Genomic DNA, 22,849 nt, shown 5'->3' with positions numbered 1-22,849 from the left:
CTGTATTAGTTTTTGTGCAACTTATTTTTGTAATTCCAAGCTGTTCAAGGCTCATCTTTAATTTTCCCTGCCCCAACCCTGGGTTCAACTATTTCTCCAAGGCTCCTTTACGGGAGAATGATGGATCTATCTTTACATATATCACAAAACATCGTTTATCATGCTACCTCCAAACTTGATCCAATACTGTAGAACTCCTTCCAGCCTTCTCCCTTTTCTTTTTGGCAACTTCCTTCTCAGACCTTGAGAAATATGACTGTCAACATCTACAATGTATTTACTTATATGTTTGTTCCATCCTGGCATATACCTTCAGTAATTTCAGAGTTGCTAATCCATGCCACTGTGAGAAATAAATATAGGAAGTGGAGGACAGTATTTACATACAGTGTCTTGAACCTTACAGTTTCCACTCAAAATACTGTTTTTGCAGCTGGGTTATTTTTCTTCCTCACTCCCTTTAGTGTAGTTATGTTATTCATTTTCAGTTCGGTTGGTTCCTATTTTACTGTTTGTGTGCCACATTGGGTTCTCCCACATCCTGGTTGATTTTAAATGTTTAATTTTGGGTGGTATGTGAAACATTACTATGGTTCTGAGTCAGAGCTTCACAAAAAGGATTATTCAGAGAACGTGGCTCCCTCCTCATCCCCACCACCCCATCCTAATTCCCCCCTTCTTTCAGCCCCTTTCACACCCACCCCCTGTAGGGAAATGTATTTGTTAAGGTTGCTGCTTTCTAAGTGCCACAAACTGAGGGGTTTAAAATGACAGACCCAATTCTCACAGTTCTGGAGGCTAGACCCCATGTGATGTGTCCGCAGGGCCATGTTCCATCTGAATCCTTCCTTGCGCTTCCTAACTTCCAGTGGTTCGTGGGCAATCTTTTTGTTCCTTGGCTTGCAGATCACCCTTATCACTGCCTTCACCCTCACATGGTGCTCTCCCTTTGCGTCTCTCTCTTTACATGGTCATCCTCCTTGTACAGACACTGTCCATACATTGGATTAGAGGCCACCCTACTTCAGTATGACCACATCTTAACTAATTCTATCTGCGATGACCCTGTTCCCAAAAAAGGTCCCATTCTGATGTCCTGGACATCAGGACTTCAACATAGCTTTTCAGGGCTGTGGGGAAAAGGGGTGGCCAGACCACAATTCAACCCACAACAGTAACCTATCTCTTTAGTTTCTGGTTTAATCTTCCCATATTTTTTTTTTCGTTTATTTATTTTTGGGACAGAGAGAGACAGAGCATGAACAGGGGAGGGGCAGAGAGAGAGGGAGACACAGAATCCAAAACAGGCTCCAGGCTCTGAGCCATCAGCCCAGAGCCCGACGCGGGGCTCAACTCACGGACCGTGAGATCGTGACCTGGCTGAAGTTGGACGCTTAACCGACTGCGCCACCCAGGCGCCCCTTCCCATATTTTTTTTGTGTGCAAAGGCAAAAAAAATTATATAGATGCTCTTCCTCATGTTATTTTTTTTTTCACTCAACAGTATATTCTAGAAATCATTCCATCTCAATTTTATGGAGGTGTTCCTCACTATTTTAGAGACCTGCTTGGTCCTCCATTTCATAGATGAACTACAGCTTACACAATCAGTCTCCTATGACTGAGCATTTCGATTTGCAATTACCAGCAGTGCTGCAGTGAATAACCTTGTGTCCCTATATTTTCACTTTGTTGGAATTACATCCGCAGGATAGTTTCCTAGGTGTGGTATTGCCGGGTCAAACTGCACTCGCAGTTCTGTTAGGTATTGCCTAATCCTCTTTGCAGCTTGCATGTCCACCAGCGTCACAGGGGAATGCCCGTCTCCCCACAGCCCACAGAGTCTATCATCATACTGTGTCATTTTTGCCAATATCCTAGGTGAGAAGTACTTTCTCAGTATTGTTGAACATGTATTTCTCTAACTATGAATGAATTTGAACATTTTTTTCATATGTTTAAAAAATGTCATCCCCATTTTTCTATTGGGTTTTTGGTCCTTTGTCCCTTATTTAAGCATTTTCATTGAGATGTGATTCATACACCATAAAACTCACCCCTTTCAGGTGTAAAATTCAATGGTTTTTTTTAATGTTTATTTTTGAGAGAGACAGAGTGGGAGTGGGGGAGGGATAGAAAGGGAGGGAGACACAGAATCTGAAGCAGGCTCCAGGCTCTGAGCTATCAGCACAGAGCCCACGTGGGGCTCCAACTTGTGAACCCTGAGATCATGACCTGAGCCGAAGTCAGATGCTCAATCGACTGAGCCACCCAGGCACCCCCAATTCAATGGTTTTAATAGATCCACAGAATTCTGCAACCATCAACACAATCTAAGTTTAGGACATTGTCATCACCCCAAAAACAAACTTTATGTCTTATTGTCTATCCTGCCCCAGCCCTAGGACCCACTAACCACTCTCTGTCCTTACGGTTTTGCCTAATTTTGACATTTCATATAAGTGGAATCACACAACGGTGGTTTTTGTGACTGCCTTCTTTCACTTAGCACATTTTCAGGGTTCATTCATGTTGTAGAATGTATCCGTATTTAATTTTTTACTGGATCATATTCCATTTTATAAGTACATCTTTTTGTTTATCCATTAATTAGATGGACATTGGGTTGTTTCCACTTTCTTTGACTATTGTGAACAGCAACATTTATTAAAATGTCCATCTTCGCCCTAGGATTTGAGATGCCACCTTTAATGTCAACTAAATTCCCATATATACTTGGGTGTATTTTGGGGCTTCCTTTTCTATTTTACTGGTCTATTGGTCTATGTTGCCTGCCACACTTTTTTTTTTGAGTCTATGTGGCCTGCCACTTTTTTTTTTTTTTTAACATTTTGTTTTTAAGTAATCTCTCCACCTAGTGTGGGGCTTGAATTCACAGCCTTGAGATCAAGAGTCACATGCTCTACTGACTCAGCCAGCCAGGAGCCCCCACACTTTTATTTTTTATTTTTTTAGAGAGAGAGAGAGAGAGAGAGAGAGAGAGAAAGCATGAATGGGGGAGAGGTGCAGAGGGAGGGACAGAGAGACAATCTTTAAAATTTTTTTTTAATGTGTATTTTTGAAAGAGACAGAAACCATGTATGAGGCAGAGGAGGGGCAGAGAGAGGAGGACAGAGTATCCAAAGCAGGCTCCATGCTGACAGCAGAGAGCCCAATGGGGGGCTTGATCCCACAAACTGTGAGATCATGACCTGAGCTGAAGTGAGATGCTTAACCAACAGAGCCACCCAGGTGACCCAGGAGAGAGAATCTTAAGCAGGCTCCAAGCTCAGTGCGGAGCTCAGCACAGGGCCCAGTCCCACAACTCTGGGATCATGACCTGAGCTGAAATCAAGAGTCAGATGCTCAACGGACTGAACCACCCAAGTGGACCCCTCCAGACACACTTTTAATTACACAGGATTTATCGTATATTCATCTCTTGTTCTTTTTCAAGTGTCTTCTTGCTATTTTTGCATTTCTGTTTTTCCATGTGAACTCTTTAATATCAACCTGCCTAAGAAAACTTGGTACTGCATTCAATTTTTAAATTAACTTAGGAAAAATGACATCTTTATAGTGTTGAGTCATCCTGTACAAGAACAGGAGGTGTCTTTCCATTTGTTCCGGAATGCTTTTGTGTTTGTCAGGGGTGCCAAGTTTTATTTTAAAATTGCTTTTCAATTACTTGAGGGGCTGTATGGAGTCCTTGGGAATGTGAGGACATGCAAAACTGAGACAGTGTATGCCACATTCTATGTAGAAAAAAAGACCACAATGTCTTAAGTGCTAGTATGACTCACATAGTAAGTGATGTTTTAAAAACCTGTAGCCTGATTGTCCAATACCTTTGATGAAATTTTATCAATGTCAGCTGTACGGGGATGCTTGGGGCAGCCAGGAAATGCCAGAAATACAAGATTATTTTCTTTCTTGGATCTTCCTCTCAGGGCTCTGTGGGGAGCCAGATTTTTCCCACCTAAACCATAAAATTTCTTGAGAAAGATAAACAGTTTCTCCCTTGAAGAGGCGGAAGGGAAGGCTGATATAACCACTGAAGTCAGTGTCCTAGGACACAAAATTTCAGAATAGAGCAGAGGAGAAAAGAGTAAATTTCATAGCCAGGACAGCAAAGCCCTTGTATTAGAATAACCAGGCATTGGATATACTGTGGGAAGTTTACACATATGCACCCCCTCCCTTCTTATTCTCACACACACCCATAGAACACACAGAATGACAGGAAAGAAGTGATCAAGACACAGAGAACAAGGTCTGAGGGACAGAACAAAGACCCTGGCACAGCCACCCTCACTAAAGGATCTTTAGCAAGCCCTCTGTGTAAGTGAAGGGTGGTGTTCTAAGCCAAAAGCATCTAGGGATATTCTATTTCTTTTTTTTTTTATTTTTTATTTACATTTATTTATTTTTGAGAAACAGAGTGAGACAAAGCGTGAGTAGGTGAGGGGCAGAGAGAGAAGGAGACACAGAATCCGAAGCAGGCTCCAGGCTCTGAGCAAGAGGTCAGCACAGAGCCTGATGCGGGGCTCGAACCCATGAACGGTGAGATCATGACCTGAGCCGAGGTCGGAATGCTCAACCGACTGAGCCACCCAGGCGCCCCGGATATTCTATTTCTAATTAGTTGTAATGTTTAACTATTTGGAAAATTTTATCCATTGCTGATACTTGTTATTTTAGGAATATTGTTTACTACCACTACCAGTTTTAAAGCCTAAGAAGGTTACATGAACAAATGCAAATCTGGTTAGTTCCTATTGCCCGTTAGCCCCTGGCTCAGCGATGGACAGTGTGCATCTCATGTATCTACACCTGTTCTATCTGGACGGGAGGAAGGGTACCAGCCCTGTGACTGATATTCCTGATGTGGGGGTTGCCTCCAAACCTCACCTTCAGGTCAGGCACAGTGAGATTCAGGTGAGCTCATCAGGCCTAAGTACAAAATTCTGAAATTCTATCAAGCATGGGTCAGGGGACCACCCAAAGAGGCCGACCTCACTTCTAGATTCAAGTCTGTTCCTAATTTACTCTGTGACCAAAGGCAAACCCTTGCTGTGTCTTGTTTTACCTTTTTGATCTGTCAGAGGAGAATAATGACGCCTGCCCTACTCACTTTTCCTGACATTGAATAAAGTGAGACAATAAATAAGAATACATTAAAGAGAATCGAAAGCACTATCTAAACGTAAGGGACTCTGTAGAGTGGGTCAGTACACTGTGTGTTCTAGTACTTCCCGGTGTCCTAATTAGGAAGAGAGGGAACAGTTAGATAGCTTTCACACATTTGTCACGGATTAAAAAAAAAAATCCTTTCAGTGGCTGAGTCACTATTCTGACCACGGTATGTATGTTAGATCATTTTAAAAGGGCTGAGAAATCTGTGTTCCACCAGTTAAAGAGACTTCCATGGCCCCATAACCTGGCAAACAGACTTCGGAACAAGGCCCTCCCCACAGTGCTGGCAGCGGAGGCCAAGATGAAGAAAGAGGTTGAGTCAGAGGGAAAAAGTTATTGTCACTCTGGAAAAGATTCTGTAGACTCACACAAGTAGTGCCTGTTATATTTAACTAGAGAACCAGTATAATTAAAGAAAACCTCACATTTATGTCTGTCCCTCTTGGTGTATGCATGTTTGTTCTCTGAGTTCATGGCCATGAATAGTAAGCATCTTTTGAATAACTCAATATTTGGAAGTATTTTGAGACAAAGAGATTTGTGAGATACATCTACACAAAAGTCTGAAGTGAAATCTCAGGCAGATGAAATAATTCAGCGGGCCACACTGCAGCTAACACCACCACCACCACCGCTCACACCGGGAACTCTGCCCCGGCCATATCTCTTGGTCTGAGATTGATTTCAGGTAAACAGAGCCCAGGAGAAATTGCAGAGATGGGATATGGGTCTTTACAGGACCAGAGCCTCCCATTTCAGGACCCTTTTCCAAACTAGGGAAGGTGTCCCTTTTCCTACTCTATCAGTATTGGAACAGCTCTTACCTCAGTCACTTACACATTACTATGAATCCATTTGGGGTCAGTGATCTTTTCCTTTGTATTATAATTCCAACCTTCTAAATATAGAAGTGAAAGGTCTTATTTCCTATAAAGACAATTTCAGTCATCAGCAAATGGGTTGTGGGGGTTATGTCCGATTGCCCTTGAATCTCACCGCTCCTGATGGGGAGGCAGTCCCCCAGAGGGAACTAAATGTAATCATTTAGGTACTTGAGGGTCATTTGGGGGTATGCAGGTAGACAGGAGGGGCTTTAATGCCTGCCCGAAGGGCTTGCCACCTTACCTGCTCCCCCTCCTGGAGTTGCCAAGGCTTCATCCACGTAGCTCTTGGGACAACACAGGCTCCAATCCTTTTCCTGCCAGCCAGCCTGTTCACCACCTCCTCTGTGCCGTTCTAGGCTCCTCAACTCATCTCCAGCCTCCACTTCCTTTCCCCCAATTCTCTCCCAAGGTCTGGGAGCCCATTCTCACCTCCCTCCTTAGGGCCCCCTGGCCTGTTTCAGCTTCTCCACCAACCCCCCGCTTCATCATGGACTTTCTAGAGCTTTCCCCAATCAGCAGTTACTCACAGTTGCTGGGGCTGGAGTGCCACGGCGTTAGCCTGCCAGCACCTGGATGCTAAAGTGAAGAAGACTGGGGAGGGGGAAGCACAGATAGGGTCTCAGATGGGAGGGAGCAAATTGAAATCTGGCCTGGCACAGGGAAAATTGGGAGCAGGAGTCTGGTCATCAACAGGCATCAGGCTACAGGTGTGTGCACTGGTGTGTGTGTATGTGTGGGGGCGTTGGCACGAGGGGAGAAGCTGTTTGGCAATGATTCCGGGTCCTGGAATATCCTAACAAAGAAGGAAGAAACACCTAAAAGCTTGGTTGGGGCTAGAAAAACACTACCAATTACTTTGATTATAATCTTCCCCCAATCATCCAAATGGAATCACTTATTCTATTAATTACAAAGCAGAATACAATTATCAGAAGTGGTACTTGGTAATATGGATCAGCTTTCCTATTTTGCAGCACATGTAATATGGTCTCTTCACAGGCTCTCAATTATTTGCTGATGACCTCCCAATCTGCATCCACTTTCAGATCCACGCTGCTGACCAAAGGCCCCCTTTGATATCACCAGGGGCAGAGTCCATATCTCCTGTTTCTGTTCCGGTGGCAGCATGAGACCTGTCTCGTTGCCCCAGTCTGGATGTCAGAGTAGGTGCAGCCTAGACGCCTGTCTGCCCTACTTGCCCCTCTGGAAACAACAGCAGGGGCCGATTCAACCTGCCACCTCTGGCAAAGCCCACGTCTCCACCCTGGGTTCAGATGCTACCGTCTCTCTCCTGTGTCACTGGCATGTTTTCCCAACTAGCACCTGCCCCTAAGTCTTGCTACCCCAAATCGGTGGCGCAAGCTTTTGGTGCAGGTTCTTGCCAAATCACAAGCTGTTGGCTTATAATGTTTGAATAGCTCCCCCATTGTTGACAGCATATACAGTTTGGATTCCTTAGCGTTGGATATAAGGCCTTTCATAATTGAGACCCTGTTTCTCCAGCCCAATATAATTTCTGCTATTTTACTCATTGAGAGTAACTCATAATTATCTCTGGTGAGTCTCTTGTTGTATTTCACTCTTTCTTTTTCATGGGCCACACGCACTGCTGAAAATTAGAGGTTTGGTTCCAGTTCAAAGCCTTTGGCTGGACTGAGCTCTCAGCCAGAAGTTCTCCATCTGCAGTCTATTAGCCCTCCTGGTCGCATTTTGTTATTCTCCTTGCACCAGAGAAAACAAACAGATGTCTCTCCCACAGTCTCTGCCTTCCCTGCAATGTCAAAGGAGATCTTTCCCAGGTGACCCCCTGAGACCCCGTGGAGTTCCCTCTTCTGCAGTAGCCTTATCTTCCCAGTTGTCCAATCTTATTGCCACCCCCAACTTTCTGGCTATTTCTTCCTGATAAACCACCCCATTCCCTGTCCCCTTCACCCTGGCCTGGTGACAATCTTCCAAGATCTTCACCCTGGATGCTGGTTTCCAGCGATTCCCATATATTTGCTTCTGCCCACAGCTTCCATGACCTTCAATACGGGACACCATAGAGGACAATGTCAGCACTAGGAAGCAGTCTTGGGTTGTGATGTGGAGATTTAGTCTCTTTCCCCATAACCCGCATCAGATTTCTCCCAAGTCATCCCTGTGAAACATATAATCTAAGTGGAAACATTGGGCTTACAGGGTGAACACAGTTCCCCTTTCAACCAGACCACCATTCTTAAGCTCCTAAATATAAAATTTGGAATGGCTACAGAGCAACTGTCTAGGATGTTGCTTTGTTTTCAGCATTTAGCTCTCCTAGAGGAACTTCTTCCAAGTGTCTGGAGTTGCCTGGAGAAAGCAAGCTAATTTAGCACATTACCAGGTGAGCCACTGCTAGCTGCTTCTCAATTCCCGTATGTTGTGTGGAAGCATGACCTAGGCCCATTGAGCCCAGTGGTAGAAGTAGCCACATATAGTTATTGGAAACGTGGCCAGTCTGGACTGAGATGTGCTGTAAAGCATAAAATATGTACTGCATTCCAAAGACCTAGCACCCAGAAATGAAAGATATCTCACTAGCAATTTTATATTGCTTGCACGCTGGAATGGTAATATTCCTCTCTCTATATTGGGTCAAATAAGATATACTATTACAATTAAAGTCATTTATCTCTTTTTACTTTTTAAAAAAAAATTTTTTTTTCAACGTTTATTTATTTTTGGGACAGAGAGAGACAGAGCATGAACGGGGGAGGGGCAGAGAGAGAGGGAGACACAGAACCGGAAACAGGCTCCAGGCTCTGAGCCATCAGCCCAGAGCCCGACGCGGGGCTCGAACTCACGGACCGCGAGATCGTGACCTGGCTGAAGTCGGACGCTTAACCGACTGCGCCACCCAGGCGCCCCTCTTTTTACTTTTTAATATGTGTACTAGATGGGGTGAGTGGGTGGCTCAGGTCTGAATCTTGACTTGGGCTCAGGTCATGATCTCATGGTTTGTGGATTCGAGCCCTACATTGGGCTTTGCACTGACAGTGCAAACCTGCTTGGGATTCTGTCTCCCTCCCTCTCTGCCCCTCCTTCACTTTCTCTCTCTCTCTCTCTGTCTCTCTCTCTCTCAAAAATAGATAATAAACTTCAAAAAAATAAATAAAATGTGCTACTAGAAAATTTAAAATTATACAGGTCACCTGTATTGTATTTCTTTTTTAAAAATGTTTATATTTATTTTTGAGAGAGGCAGAATGCAAGTGGGGGAGGGGCAGAGAGCAAAGGAGACAGAGAATCCAAAGTAGGCTTTGGCACTGTCAGCACAGAGCCCAACTCAGGGCTCAGTCTCACAAACCATGAGATCATGACCTGAGCCAAAGTCAGACGTTTAACTAAGTCACATAGGCGCCCCTGTACTATATTTCTATTGGACAGTGCTGGATTAGGTTTTGGCTCCAGGTAAGGTCTTAAATAGTCCAAAAGCTTGCAAGCTGCATGTTCCCTTTTCCCTGCCCAGACAATGGTTAAATTAGTGATTAGAGATCTTGACAATAAATCCCAAGTTTTGGTTCACATTGTTCCCAGATGGGAAGCGGGGACATATGTCAACTGAGTCTCTGAAGCAACCCCAGATATTTGGCGTCCTAGTAGTGGCTGAGTTAACAGAGCTTGTTGTCTTTGCTTCTCACACTTTTTTTTTTTAAGAAGTAGGCAAGGATAAAACATTACAGAATTCCTTGTAGCTTAGAGTTGCACAACATTAACATGTATTCGCAAGCATTACACCATTACAATAAACAGGCATGCTATGAAAGCAAACCCAGGTGGCTACTACCCATTTATCACTGAGAAGTTGGTCATCACTTCGGAGGGCCAAACATAAGCTATTTCACTGTCATCATGTCTGGAAGAATATTTATGCTACACTTGGGTTAAGGCCCAGTGACTGAGTATTAACAAAGTCATTAATCTGGACTGTGTTTTCAAGTCTAGCATCAGTGAAAATCCTGTTTGTTTAAACTGGGATTATCCTTAGCTCACTGTTCTCATCACCTCTCCTTAATTTGAGAGAATATGTCTGAGTTTCTCATTTATAAAATAAGAGTGTTAAAAAAAAAACAACTCTCAGGAAGGCATGGGGTTTCCCTTCATAATAATTGGTTATTTTTCACAAGATAATGTAAATCAGAACCTAAATGATGGACTGAGCATAGTCGTGGACCTACAGTTATGGTTTTAATTTCTCGTTAGTGTCCCAAGGAGAAAAAAACCTCTGCTCCAGAGCTGGGTGACTACATAGGACCTTGTCACCAGGGTGTCTGCAGCACCCCCTCTCCTTCTCTACAGAGACCTAAAGTCCCAATGATCAGCAACTCTGGGCTATGAACAGCTTTCTTCCCTTCTCAGCTCTAAGTTGATTCGCACTTAACCTCATCATCCTGAACACGATTTCACTGGGAAGAATACCAACCGTTCAAACAAATAAAAAGAGCAGCTATGATTTTTTATTTCCCTTTATATAATAAGGAGGCTCCTAAGGATGAGCTGAATCTAATTTCAGGCCAATCTAACCTTGATGTCACTGAAAGAAAAAAAAAAAACACAAATGGGTGGCTTACCTGAGAGCAAGGATTTGTGAATTTACAGCTGCTGAAGTCAAATCCTATGGGCTGATATTAGCATTTAGTTTATCTATCTGGCACTTCATTGACAACAAATGGAAAACTGAACTGTGCAGTAATAAAATTAGATATATTCAGTCGTTTTCAAGTGGTGTCTCCATAAATCTTTGCTATTCTTCACCTTTACCTTATATGGGAGTCCAAATTTCCAGGAATAGCCCCCAACAGTTCAAGTGCCCAACCCCTGCAACCTATGAATGTGGTAAGCTCTCACTCCTTCTGTTCTGCCTATGGCACAGTCAGCTTTCAAAAGGGGAGATTATCGAGATGAGCCTAATCTACTCAAGTGAGCCTTGAAAAGCAGAGAACTTTCCCTACCTGGTGGCAGAAGAGGACATCAGGGAGAGTCCAAGAATGAAGATTTTCCACACACCATTGCTGCCTTGAAGATAGAGGTGGCATCTGGAATTTAAGAGTGGCCCCCAGCTGACAGCCAGTGAGAAAACGGGGACCTCAGACGTACAGTCACAAGGAATTGGATATTGTCAACAAACTGAAGGATCATGGAAGCACACAAGAAGCCAGCTGGTTGACAGTTTGGTCCTGGCCTTGTGAGGTCCTAAGTAGAGAAGCTACTGAGTCTGTGTGGACTTCTGACCTACTGGAGTGAGATGATGAATGGGTGTTGGTTTTAGTTGCTAAGTTTGTGGTAATTTGTTAAGGCAGCAGTAGGAAACTACTACGCATGCTGATTTGTTTGTGGGATCCCATAGCTTTTCTTACTTTGTTGTGGTTCATAATCCACCAGGTTTACAAGCTGTGTGGCCTCAGGTGAATTGCTTGTCCTTCTTGAGCCTATAAAACCTGCCTCACTGAGTTTTTATGAAGATTAAATGGGATCCACGTAAACGTTTACTGCAGACCCCAGTGCTCAGCAGGATCTCAATCAAGCTCCCTCTCTGGATGTGTGTTTGTAAAGTTCCCAGTGTCCCCCTCAATACAGAGCTTCCTGCACTTTATCACACAGTGCCAGGGACGGATATTGGAGGGGCTCAATACATGGGGGCTGTAGCATTTATCAGATTGTAATATTCATCAAATATTTGTTTGGGGAAATGCACATATTAAAAAGATGTATACCAGATCCTCTCTGTTCTCAAACTGCCCAAAAGTTTGTAGGAGAGAATTATGTAAAAACAAAGCATTGCAATACAGTGCCATTCATGCTAGCATATATCAAATGCTGAGGCCACAGCACCTTTCCACTGGTCTAAAGGGGGTGATTCTCAAGTGGACACGGGGGGTGAAAGCACGCCAGGAGAGCAAGCAGCGAGGAGGCTGCAGTCATTAGGGGCTGGAGAGAGGCCTGGTTTGGGGGCAACACAGGCCTGAGTGGGTTGTGAGGGAAGATGGAACTCTCTTACATGAAGCTGAGATCAGCCTGCATTTTGTGCCAATGGGGTGTGCTTCATACTTCCAGTTTTGGGGAGCCTTCAGAGGTTGTTTGGCAGAGTAACCCAATCAGACGTGTGTCCTAGAGATGAAACACTGGTGTAGGATGGAGGGCCTGCATAGGATGGCTGCAAAGGCGGACTGGAAGAACCAAACAGGCAGCTAAGTTAGTGTTAATCTTTACCTTTCAAGAAAAATACACACAAATCTCCTGGAGCCCTTTATTCATAGTGAGGCCCTGAGATTCCAACACTCAGTTTAATGTCCTTTATAAGAGGAATGTGTCTGCCCCTGATGGATGGCGAAACAAAGGTTTCCTGTACAGGGAGGCGTGGTGTGGGCTCACTGAGGACGAGCTGGTTAGCCCTGAAGGGGCAGAAGTGGAGAGGGCAGTGGCCTGACTCCCAAGGATTAAAAGCTACAGTCTGAATTTTCACACAAATAGGGGGCTGGAACAGTATGTTCCCAGGGCTGGCTTGAATTAGTTTGGGATTCCCTTCTAACTGGGAAACTTCCAGGTGCCTAGAGGAAGGAGAAAAAGATACTTGGTTCTGAATTAATACTTGAACTCCTGCTTTCATGGAAACAAGGTTATAAATAATGGTTTGGTTACAAGCTGGCTTCTTGAATGGGCAATACCCTGTCTGAATCCAGTCCATTTGTAAGTGTGTTATTATATTATCTTCTGGATCATTCACTAACAACCAGACTTTTGGAAAATGACCTGTTTGTAAAGCGGAAATTATCTGCGGTTATGAATTAATAATCATGCCAATCCATCAGATACAAATTCAAGATGCTCTTGAGAATTCCATATGCGCTGCAAAGGACTAGACCAGAAGATATGACCCAGAACACTGGCTTGGAGACATTTCTATTTAAGAATGAATCACAGTTTTTGTTTTTATTAGAATAGAACTTTATTTGTGGCATCAAGAGTTTTAAAAATGATTTTATACTTTATGCAATAAATTTGATACATTAATCTTGATATATATTTACCATATGAGAAGAATTTTTAAAACAATGTTAAATGGCTTATAATCAAAACGAATTGTGTTTAACTTGATAATTATGTGGAATAATTTCAGCATTATAAATAAAAAAATGAAAACAAATACCATTTTAAATTTGAGTTAGGATGAAACGCATTTGTATTACAATTTTATGTCTATGTTAAAGTTTGATTACAGAGAAAATATAGGCTAACATTATGTGCTTATAATTTCTAGAAAAATAGAACATCCTTGCTTTATGAAAATGACCCTATTTACTCTCCAGCTGTAGATTGCATTTGAGACACTTTTCTTTCTGGGATGAGAGGCTGTGTCACTTGATACAAGTTCCTTCCAGACCATCAATCCACACCTGGAGACGAAAGGGAAGACGGTCTGTGGCTGGGAGCTGGTGGAGTGTCTGGTCTCATTGACACCTTGGGAGTCATTAACACTTTATGGGAGTTACAGGATCATCCAAGTGAATTATCAGTCAGATGAAAAGCACGCTTTGTATTTTCTCAAGCTCCTATCTGCTATGATATTTCACAGAAATGATATTTAAACAACCATGTGGTAAAATCCTGTTTTAACAAAAATAGTTTTCACATTAAGGTCTCTATAAGGAGGACATTTCAAAATGCATTGGCCCATATTAATATTATTTTGCTGATGTGGAGAAAATGAATTCTGATGGTAAGATCCATGTACAGATAAACATATATACACACACTATCAGAGATGTTCCTACTTCTTTGTTTATTAGCAGACATTTTATTTTTAAATGAAGAGGTTCTTCTTTGGGAGTGTAGCTAGTGTGCACACCTGATTTGACAAAAATCTGATGGTCAGCACAAAGCACAAAGCATCTTCTGATTGTATCAGACTTTACAAAACAGCTCTCTGGAACTCACAACAGTCTTCCATGGCAATGAGGGTGGGTGTGATTGTTCTCCTTTGATGGATGAAAGAACAGGAGCCCAGAGACATTAAGTAAGTTGCTTCAGTTTAAACAGTTGTTAAGTGATAAAACTCGCACTATATCTGGTAGTCTTGCCTGAACGCTGGTTAACTCAGGTGAAGACAAAACGCAGGGTGCACTGATCTAGAGGCATTTGGCAAGTGGGTTGGCTACTGTCACACTTGTACCTATTGTGTTGTCCAACTGAAACCAATAGCCAGCAGCACTCTTTTACAACTCTTGGAGTATATATATGTATTTAAGAAGATTCATAACATATATTTACAATTATTCCTAAATGACCAAGACACCATATTGAGAAATAGGTTGAACTTTCTGCAAGAGCATTTTCTGTATAATCTTTCTAATATACGTATGAAACATATAAATACAGTCTTGGCACACTTTATCTTTGCAGGTACCCTGGGACACTTTCCCTTTTGCCTTTTGCTTCTCACCCCTCTTTTGATTGTTTAAAAATTCATTTACACATCTATAAGTTCCTTGAGGTGAGGACTGAGCTAGATATCTTTGAATCTCTCGGCCCTGACCCCCAGGGCCTGGCACAGTGCCAAGCACACAGCAGGCATGCAGTAACACATTTGTTGAATGCATGCACGTGATGTCTACGTACTTCAATTTGGTTAAAGTAGGATCCTACTTGTAGCATTTTTCCTAAAGAGTTTTGCATTTAGAGTAAAACGTTATCATTTTCATAGTAAACAGTATTTTTAAAAAGCATAAGAAATATGGTAATAAATTTAATACAAATTGTGCATCATGACTATTCTTTGGTTATTTTTAACAAATTATTTGGTTTTTTGACTAAAGTGAAATACTAAAAATATAAAAATGCAACTATAGAAAGTAGCTTAGTCTGTAAACATAATAAACCCTGTAAACATAGATTTACTACGTAATTGTGCAAGTGTAAAGAATGACTAGAAAAGTACTATACACTTAACTTAGTTCTTCAAGGCATACTTAGAAATACTGCTCTGTGGAGCTTTCGTTTAATGTTCGAAGAAGGAATTCTTTTCCCTTAAACGCCAAGGAGTGATGACCATGCTGATGAACCATGAGGATATACAGGCAAGGTGACGGAGTTAATACTCTTCACGCTCTGCAAATCTGAACTTGCTTCACATATCTTACAAACCACCTTGTTTAGTAAAGCTACATGTTAACAAAAGCCAAATACTTTTAAAATAAAGAAGCAAACATTTTTTGTTTTTTGCAAGTGAGTCAGTTGACTAAAAGTATAGGTAACACACTTCCCAAGGGTTTTCCAAAAATCTGGGTGCTAAGGTGCGGCAGGAAGGTCTACAAAATAATAAAGAGCTGCAGGCAGCACTAAGTATATTGCAGTTTACTCCATTGTAAAGTGTTCTTTTCCAAATTTCAGTTTTCCTTCTCAAAAAGCATCACACTTTTCACACATGACACTTATCACAAATATTTCACAGTTATCATTTCAGTAGTTTAAGAAACAACTGCCTGGCCAATACTGTAAAAGAGGTAAATGTTAAGGACAGAACTCACTATTTCAGGCACACAGGACTTACATCCTAGAGTGTGAACTCTAAAGACAGAGAGAAACAGCTGTGTAAATGCAACACATTATTTAAGAGTGAATGAAATAATGGTAAGGCTGTCATACTATTTTTTCGTATGCTTTTATATGATTTTTCCCCACTCTCTGGGAAGAAACAATGGCCAAGGTTTAGTAGTTCCCTGGAAAACCATAAGTCAAGATTTTGCTTATACAAAAGAGGCAGTGAAACACTCCAGATTGTTATTTCGAATCTAATCAACACCATCAAAACCCTGAGTGTTCTCAATTGCCATCTGAAGTTTATCCCATAATTCTTCAAATGATTCATAGGGTGGCAAGTCCAAGCGATTAAAGCTGAAAGAACAGAGAGGGACTGGTTACCACACTGACAGACCAACAGTAATGGTGCTACTCATGACATGCTCAACAATGCTGGAAGACGTTTTATCACTGGGGAGAAGGAAGATACAGGACTGGACTGTAGCCACGGACTCATCCCATGAATTCTTGGTTGTGTCCTGTCAAAACCACCTTGACTTCCAAATGTCTGGGTTCATCTGCTACTTTAATCTCCAAAAGGGAATGTTCCAGCTTCTCTTGGGATGGCCCATCCTTCATGCAAGGGAGGCAATATATGGTCAACAGTTGAGACCGGGCTCTCCAATGTTCACCTACCTGGACTTCCAGCCCAGGCCTATCTGGCAAAGATACACCTGTTCCTGGGTTGGTGTTTCTGCTTCCTCCATTGCTGCTGCTGCTGCAGCACAGAGCGGCTAGACCTTCTGTACCTAGACTATCTGTTACGGGAGCTTTACTCTCAGAAAACTCATTCTCTAAGTGTTTAAGAAACTACTTACCATGTATGGGCTCTTGGCAGCTTTTCAGGGGTACCCCACTGTTCAACTGTAAATGACTGTGGTCCATTTGAGCCTGTAAGGAAGAAGGTTGCTCTGGTTTCACTCATTCTCTTATTTATTTATTTATTTATTTATTTATTTATTTATTTATTTATTTTTGAGAGAGAGAGAGAGAGAGAGAGCGAATGGGGGATGGGCAGAGAGAGAGGTAACACAGAATCCGAAGCAGGCTCCAGGATCTGAGCTGTCAGCACATAGCCTGATGCGGGGTTCGAACTCAAGAACTGTGAGATCATGACTTGAGCTGAAGTTGGACGCTTAACCAACTGAGCCACTCAGGCACTCCTAGTTTCGTTTATTCTTTATAGGAATCCCTAGAATTTCACAACTCAGTTTTCCAATGTAGAACTTAAACATGCAGAGAACTAATCGAGTTTCTTTAAACTCGTAAGAAATGAAGGCTCTCCTATACTTGATGGCTTCATCGTCCAGACACGAGATAAAGATTCCCCTCCATCAGCTCGTCTATGGCCACAGTGTCTCTCTGCCTCTAGGTAGTATGTCTGGTGGTATTTTTGCTGTTTCCTAGCTCTGTGTTTCCATATACCACCTCCTTCATAGGTACAAAGAGAAAATGAGTTATTTTCTTTCTTTTTTCAGTCCCACTAAAAAAAGCTTTATTTTTTTCTGATTATATAATCTTACTGCAAGAAAATTGAAGCAATAGAGAAAAATATAATGAAGGGTATAAAAATCACCTCAAATTCCACTATTAAATCTGAGTAAACATTAGATCATGAATCGTTTTGTGCATGTGCATGCATGTGGAATTTTGTTTGCACGTGATCATGTTATCCATGCTACATTTTTGTTTTATCATGGACACTTTCAGAAATTTTTTTTTCTTTGAAGTTTTAACTTAGCTCTTCCTTTCCCCAATTCTCAGCATCCTCCCACCACCCAGGTAATCGGTGTTAATAACTCATGTAAAACCTTCCATACTTTTCCCCATATCTTATAATCTATCCAATTATGTGTGTGAGTGTAATTGCCAGAAGCAGTACTAAAAATATTGGCTATTCTCAATATTAGTTTTCTCAAAAAGTATTGCTTTATACACACCATACATTACAATTATGTTCACAGTTAAATTTTTTTTTTCAACGTTTATTTATTTTTGGGACAGAGAGAGACAGATCATGAACGGGGGAGGGGCAGAGAGAGAGGGAGACACAGAATCGGAAACAGGCTCCAGGCTCTGAACCATCAGCCCAGAGCCTGACGCGGGGCTCGAACTCCCGGACCACGAAATCGTGACCTGGCTGAAGTCGGACGCTTAACCGACTGCGCCACCCAGGCGCCCCTGTTCACAGTTAAAATGTCAGTACTTTAGTCATTGTTTTCCATAACATGGAATCATATATATTTCCCTGCCTCTTGATTCTCTCACCTTAACAATCCATTGCAAAAATTTTTTCTAAGTCAACCGATATAAACCTTACACACTTTTAATTGGCTAGATGATAGTGCATTATAATATTAACATTTTGAAGCAACTGCTACTTCTTTCTGAAAGTGCATAAGAATTTGTGTTATTCTAATCAACCACCTCTGCCTCCATGTGTGGGATATTTCCCCCAAATTCCAAACAATTCATGAAATCAGTGGATGGCTCTAGGCCTGGACTGCCTAAAAGAGGGATGTGGAGCTAGACATCCTCCTGGAATGCATCCTGTGGAAGCAGGTGTTTGTCCTGCCTTGATCTTTCCCTACTGTAATTGGCTAAAGTGTAAGAGAAGAGAAAGGAAGGGAAGTCACGGGAAATCACTGCAAAGACAAATGCAAAGACATCTAACTAGGCAAGGAAGGGGCGTACTGGTTAGGGCAGAGCCCCATTCTTCTCAGGGTGCGCAGTAGCTCTAGGTGGGGAAGTGGCACGTGCTTAACGGGTTCTGCAAACAAATATACATGAAGCTTAAGGAGACCAGGTTTGCTGAGGAGGAGACCGACAGGGCTGGGGGTTAGTGATCCCATCAGACAGCGACAGCTTTCTCTTTGCATGAAAAATTCAGCTCAGTAACTACTGATGCAGCAGTTCTAACTTGTCATTCCCAGAACAATTCTAAACTTCATTGTTGCTCTGAGTGGGACTCTATCTGAGCTATACCTTCTCTGAAAGATATTCTTCTTAAAATCTTTAAAAGCAAGTAAACGTCATTCCAATAAATAGATATTCATTGATTTGAGAAAAGGTGATCTACATCAGAAACAGTAGGGTTTTTAAATGTTTGTTTATTTTTGAGAGAGAGAGAGGAGAGTGGTGGGGGGAGGGGCAGAGAGAGATGGAGAGAAAGAATCCCAAGCAGACTCTGCATTGTCAGCACAGACCCTGACATGGGGCTTGAACCCATGAACAGTGAGATCATGACCTGAGCTGAAATTGAGAGTTGGATGCTCAACCGACTCGGCCACCCAGGTGCCCCAGTAGTTATTTTTACAAAACACACCTCTAGTGCTATGAGATATATCAGCTGGAAAACAGTTTGATGGGTCTGCAGAATTTCAGTTTATAGTAACTATCTTGAATATGAAAGATATGTGCAGTCTTGTCACCAGTCCTGCCATTTCCTACAAAGCTGAGGAATAGTAGTTTCATGAGATTCTCTACCCTCTAATCACTACCACATATACATGCACCACACACACACACACACACACACACACACACACACACACACAGAGGCAGGCACAACACACAACCACGCACATCACACATGCCAATGCACATACGCATGGATTCCATGATCAAATACATTTTGGAAACCCCTTTTTTTCATAGTAAATATTCTGAACGAGTCCCAAAGAAATCTACTCAACGTTGTTTAGTCTAGTAGTTCCCTCAAATGTATTTCCCTCTTTGTTTTTTTTTTTTTTTTTTTGTGCACTTACTAACATTCTGTGGGACATTACATGCTGCCCTAAATTATCACCCTACAGACAATGCTTTTTATGTGATGGAACATACAGTGGGAATCAAATTTAAAATTCAAGGTTGGAGGGGCACCTGGGTAGCTCAGTCGGTTAAGTGTCCAACTTTTGGTTTTGGCTCAGGTCATGATTTGATGGTTCGTGAGTTCGAGCCTGCTTGGGATTCTCTTTCTCCCTCTCTCTCTTGCTGTCTCTCCCCCCCTCCAAATAAAAAAATAAGCTTTAAAAATATAAAATAAAACTCAAAAGTAGAAAGTAACTCGAGTCATTGTATGCTTTTTCCTTTGGTATCTGATTAGAAGGTGTGCGTATCTTCTGGTGTACTTCAGTGTGTCTGATTAAATCATCTGAGGATCTTAATTCTTTTTACTAAGCTAAATGTTTGTATAAATGATAGAAGCTTGACAACTAATCAGCAATGAAAAGGCAAATGGCATCACTCCATTTTTAAGTGATCTATGGAAAATCCTTACCATATAGTTCCGCAAACCCGTTCATAGGCACACGAGATGTGCCAGTGACAAACTGGAGTAATCGGATTCTTTTCTCTGAATCCATCATTAGAACAGCCTGAATAAGATAAAAACAGCATTTAGGAATATCACTGGAACAAAAGTAACACAACTATCCTGAAGAATGCTGTCAGAATTTTGGGTATTCATGATCAGTTATTAAATGCACACCTTTCTGTTAGTTACATTTATGTTTATGGGTGACCATAAAGTTTCTAAAACTTCACTTCCAAGGCTACATGGGACCTCTTTAGAATGAGATCACAGTCTTCTAATGAAGTGACAAAAATACCTTCTTGGATGTGAGTCATGGCTTTTTAAAAATTACATTTACTGATATTATTGAGTTGCATACACATTTCTCTATTAGATGGAAAATCACATTTAAAGGAGCCATGCAGGAGTCCCAGAGAATACACTATAGGTTATTACAAGTGCTCTCAAACAGTTTCTAAGTTAATAAGGAACTAAGTGCTCATTGCAGCTGTTACTGCCATTTACTACATTCTGAACACTTACTTATCTATAAATACGTATGGAGGTTGGAACCACACCCAGAAGGTAGACGTATACAAAACAACATCATCGATGTTATCTATGTGTAATCCACTAGTATGGGTACACATGATTGAATCTATTGAAAAGTAATTTATGGAAACAGAAGCTTTCAATTACCTTCCAAAACCACTGTATCACTTGATGGTTCACACTGTAGCCATTTTTATACTTTGTGTGTTCTCTCCAGTCATTCACATCGACATCTCCCAATCCACACATAAGAAGCTACATAATAAGAAAAGTCAAACTGTAGACAAGAAAAATAATGAGTATAAAAATCCTGTTTTAAAGTAAGACTATTTCTTACCTCTAGTTCGTTTTCATCGAAAATTTTGATGAGATCCTGTGGTATTAGTTCAAAAAATCCCTAGTAGAAAGAATGTATTTAAAAAACTGGTTAGCAGAGTCGATCCTCATTCTTAAACTTCAGCTTCTGGGCTGTTACTGGAGAAATCCCACATCCACAGAGATCCCTACCACTACCCAGCCATGGCTTCTTAAGTTAACCAAGATTTCAATACTGGCAAGAAAATGTATGTGTCCACAGTCTGTTCTCTCTCACTGATTCCTCAAAACGGCTGTTGTGAAACGTCCCCACATTTCCCAAGCCGCTTCCTTCTCTTCCATCCCTTCTTTACAGCAGATAATTTTTATTTGAAAGAGAACATAGAGGTGCTTATGGAATTCCCTCAGCCTTCTGCATTCCCACATACGAACCAGACCGAAATCCACTGTGGCCCCCTTCTCACTGCAGTGGAGATGGGTACTGCTTTCTCTCTGTGCTTTATTTGCTTCCCCAAGGGGCTCATTTCACTAAACCTCCCTCCCTTTATTTTTTCACTCCTCATGCATTTACATTTATTTAAGCCTATCTACCTTAAAAGCACAACAAAAAAGCAAACCCGTCTTTCTTCTCCTTACTGCCAAGTTATTAAACATTACTGAACCCACCCGCTCACCCTTGTCCCTGCCTCCACCCACTGCTATCTGACCTGCCCGCCACTGCTTCCCTGAAGCTGTGCTGGAAAGAGTCAAAGACAGCTCTGGGGCTAATTCTGATAAACACTTTCTAGTTCTGTATCTTATTTGACTTATCCACACTATGATATTGTCGAACACACCTCTGTTCTTGAAACTTTGCCTGCTGTTGGTGGTTTTTCTCTTGTGCCTCTGTCTGCATTTGCTAATTTCCTTCCAAGTTTTCTTTCCTTTTTCTTTTTCTTAAAGCAATGTCTGGTCCAACTGAATTAGTCTCCAGGTCCAGGGTTATGACCCAGATATTGCTGTGTGTGTTTTTTTAAGTTTATTTATTTTGAGAGAGAGGGGGGGGGGGTGAGAGAGCGTGTAAACAGGAGAGGGGTATAGAGAAGGGAGAGAGAGAATCCCAAGAAGGCTTTGTGTTGACAGAGCTGGGGCTTGATCACGACCTGAGTTGAGATCAAGAGTCTGACGCTTAACTGACTGAGCTACCCAGGTGCTCCGAAGTCTCCTTTTCTACTGCTCATTCCTTCAATGTTGGTGTTCCCACATCTCCACAGTGGCCATCTACTTTCGCTGTTCTTACCATTCTTTCCAATTTCCCGCCTTACCTAGTCCACAGCTCCAGTGCACATAAACAGATGATTCCCAAATCCATGCTGCCTCCCAGATCTCCATCCTTTAAAGCACACTAAGCTGCAGTTGTCCCTTTGGAATGCCATTCAGATACACACATGGCTATCTTACCACAGCACCTTAGCTCCTGCCTTCCTTCTTCTCACCTGGATCCCCGTAGGACCTTCCCATCTGGCCCTGCTGCTAGTCTTACCCATCTCTAACTCACTACCCACCACTTCCAGAATGGTCTCAAATGTAAATTGAATCCTGCTGTTTTACTGGAGAACAGCCTTTAATGCCACCTTCCTTCCCCTCATTCGCCTTCCACAAAAACCCCAAATTCCATCTGTTTTCAGTTTAGCAAAGAGACCCTTCATAACCTGCTATTGCTCAGCTCTCCAGCTTAGTTCTACCTCCTGCATCACCTCAACAGTGTTTGAATTGCTGGCATTTTCTCTAACATGTGCACAGTCTGTCTTATTGCCAGACTACATGTGCCATTCGTTGTGTTTAGAACTGCATTGCCTTCTTCTGTGCGGCTGGCCAGGTGCTCTAGGCCTTCCCTATCCCTTCCTGCACCTCCTCTTTCCCTTTTCCAGCTCTCCCCTGTGCTTACCAAGCACTTCAGGCTTGCCTCTGTCCACTGCACTCCAGACGCGCTGCCCCCTAAAGCAGGACCTATGTCTTTCTGCCTTGTGCA

At 42.2% G+C, this 22,849-nt stretch overlaps 1 protein-coding gene across 5 annotated transcripts in view; it reads right to left on the bottom strand.

Moving 5' to 3' along the window:
* Positions 1-13,862: 13,862 nt before the first annotated feature.
* Positions 13,863-22,849, bottom strand: part of NEDD4 (NEDD4 E3 ubiquitin protein ligase) — a 137,715-nt gene continuing 128,728 nt past the window's right edge. For all 5 annotated transcript variants that reach the window (XM_045449657.1, XM_045449658.1, XM_045449659.1 and 2 more), the window contains 5 exons: positions 20,861-20,920; positions 20,671-20,778; positions 19,957-20,053; positions 16,496-16,568; positions 13,863-15,992 (listed from right to left, as the gene is read on the bottom strand). In XM_045449657.1, coding sequence (XP_045305613.1) covers positions 15,890-15,992; positions 16,496-16,568; positions 19,957-20,053; positions 20,671-20,778; positions 20,861-20,920 — 441 coding nt within the window. In that variant the 3' untranslated portion in view covers positions 13,863-15,889. The remainder of the gene's footprint in view (positions 15,993-16,495; positions 16,569-19,956; positions 20,054-20,670; positions 20,779-20,860; positions 20,921-22,849) is intronic.

The sequence above is a fragment of the Leopardus geoffroyi genome, chromosome B3 (assembly GCF_018350155.1).
Source record: "Leopardus geoffroyi isolate Oge1 chromosome B3, O.geoffroyi_Oge1_pat1.0, whole genome shotgun sequence".
NCBI lineage: Eukaryota > Metazoa > Chordata > Mammalia > Carnivora > Felidae > Leopardus > Leopardus geoffroyi.
The sequence above is the reverse complement of the archived record's forward strand: the minus strand, read 5'-3'. Positions and strand labels throughout refer to the sequence as shown.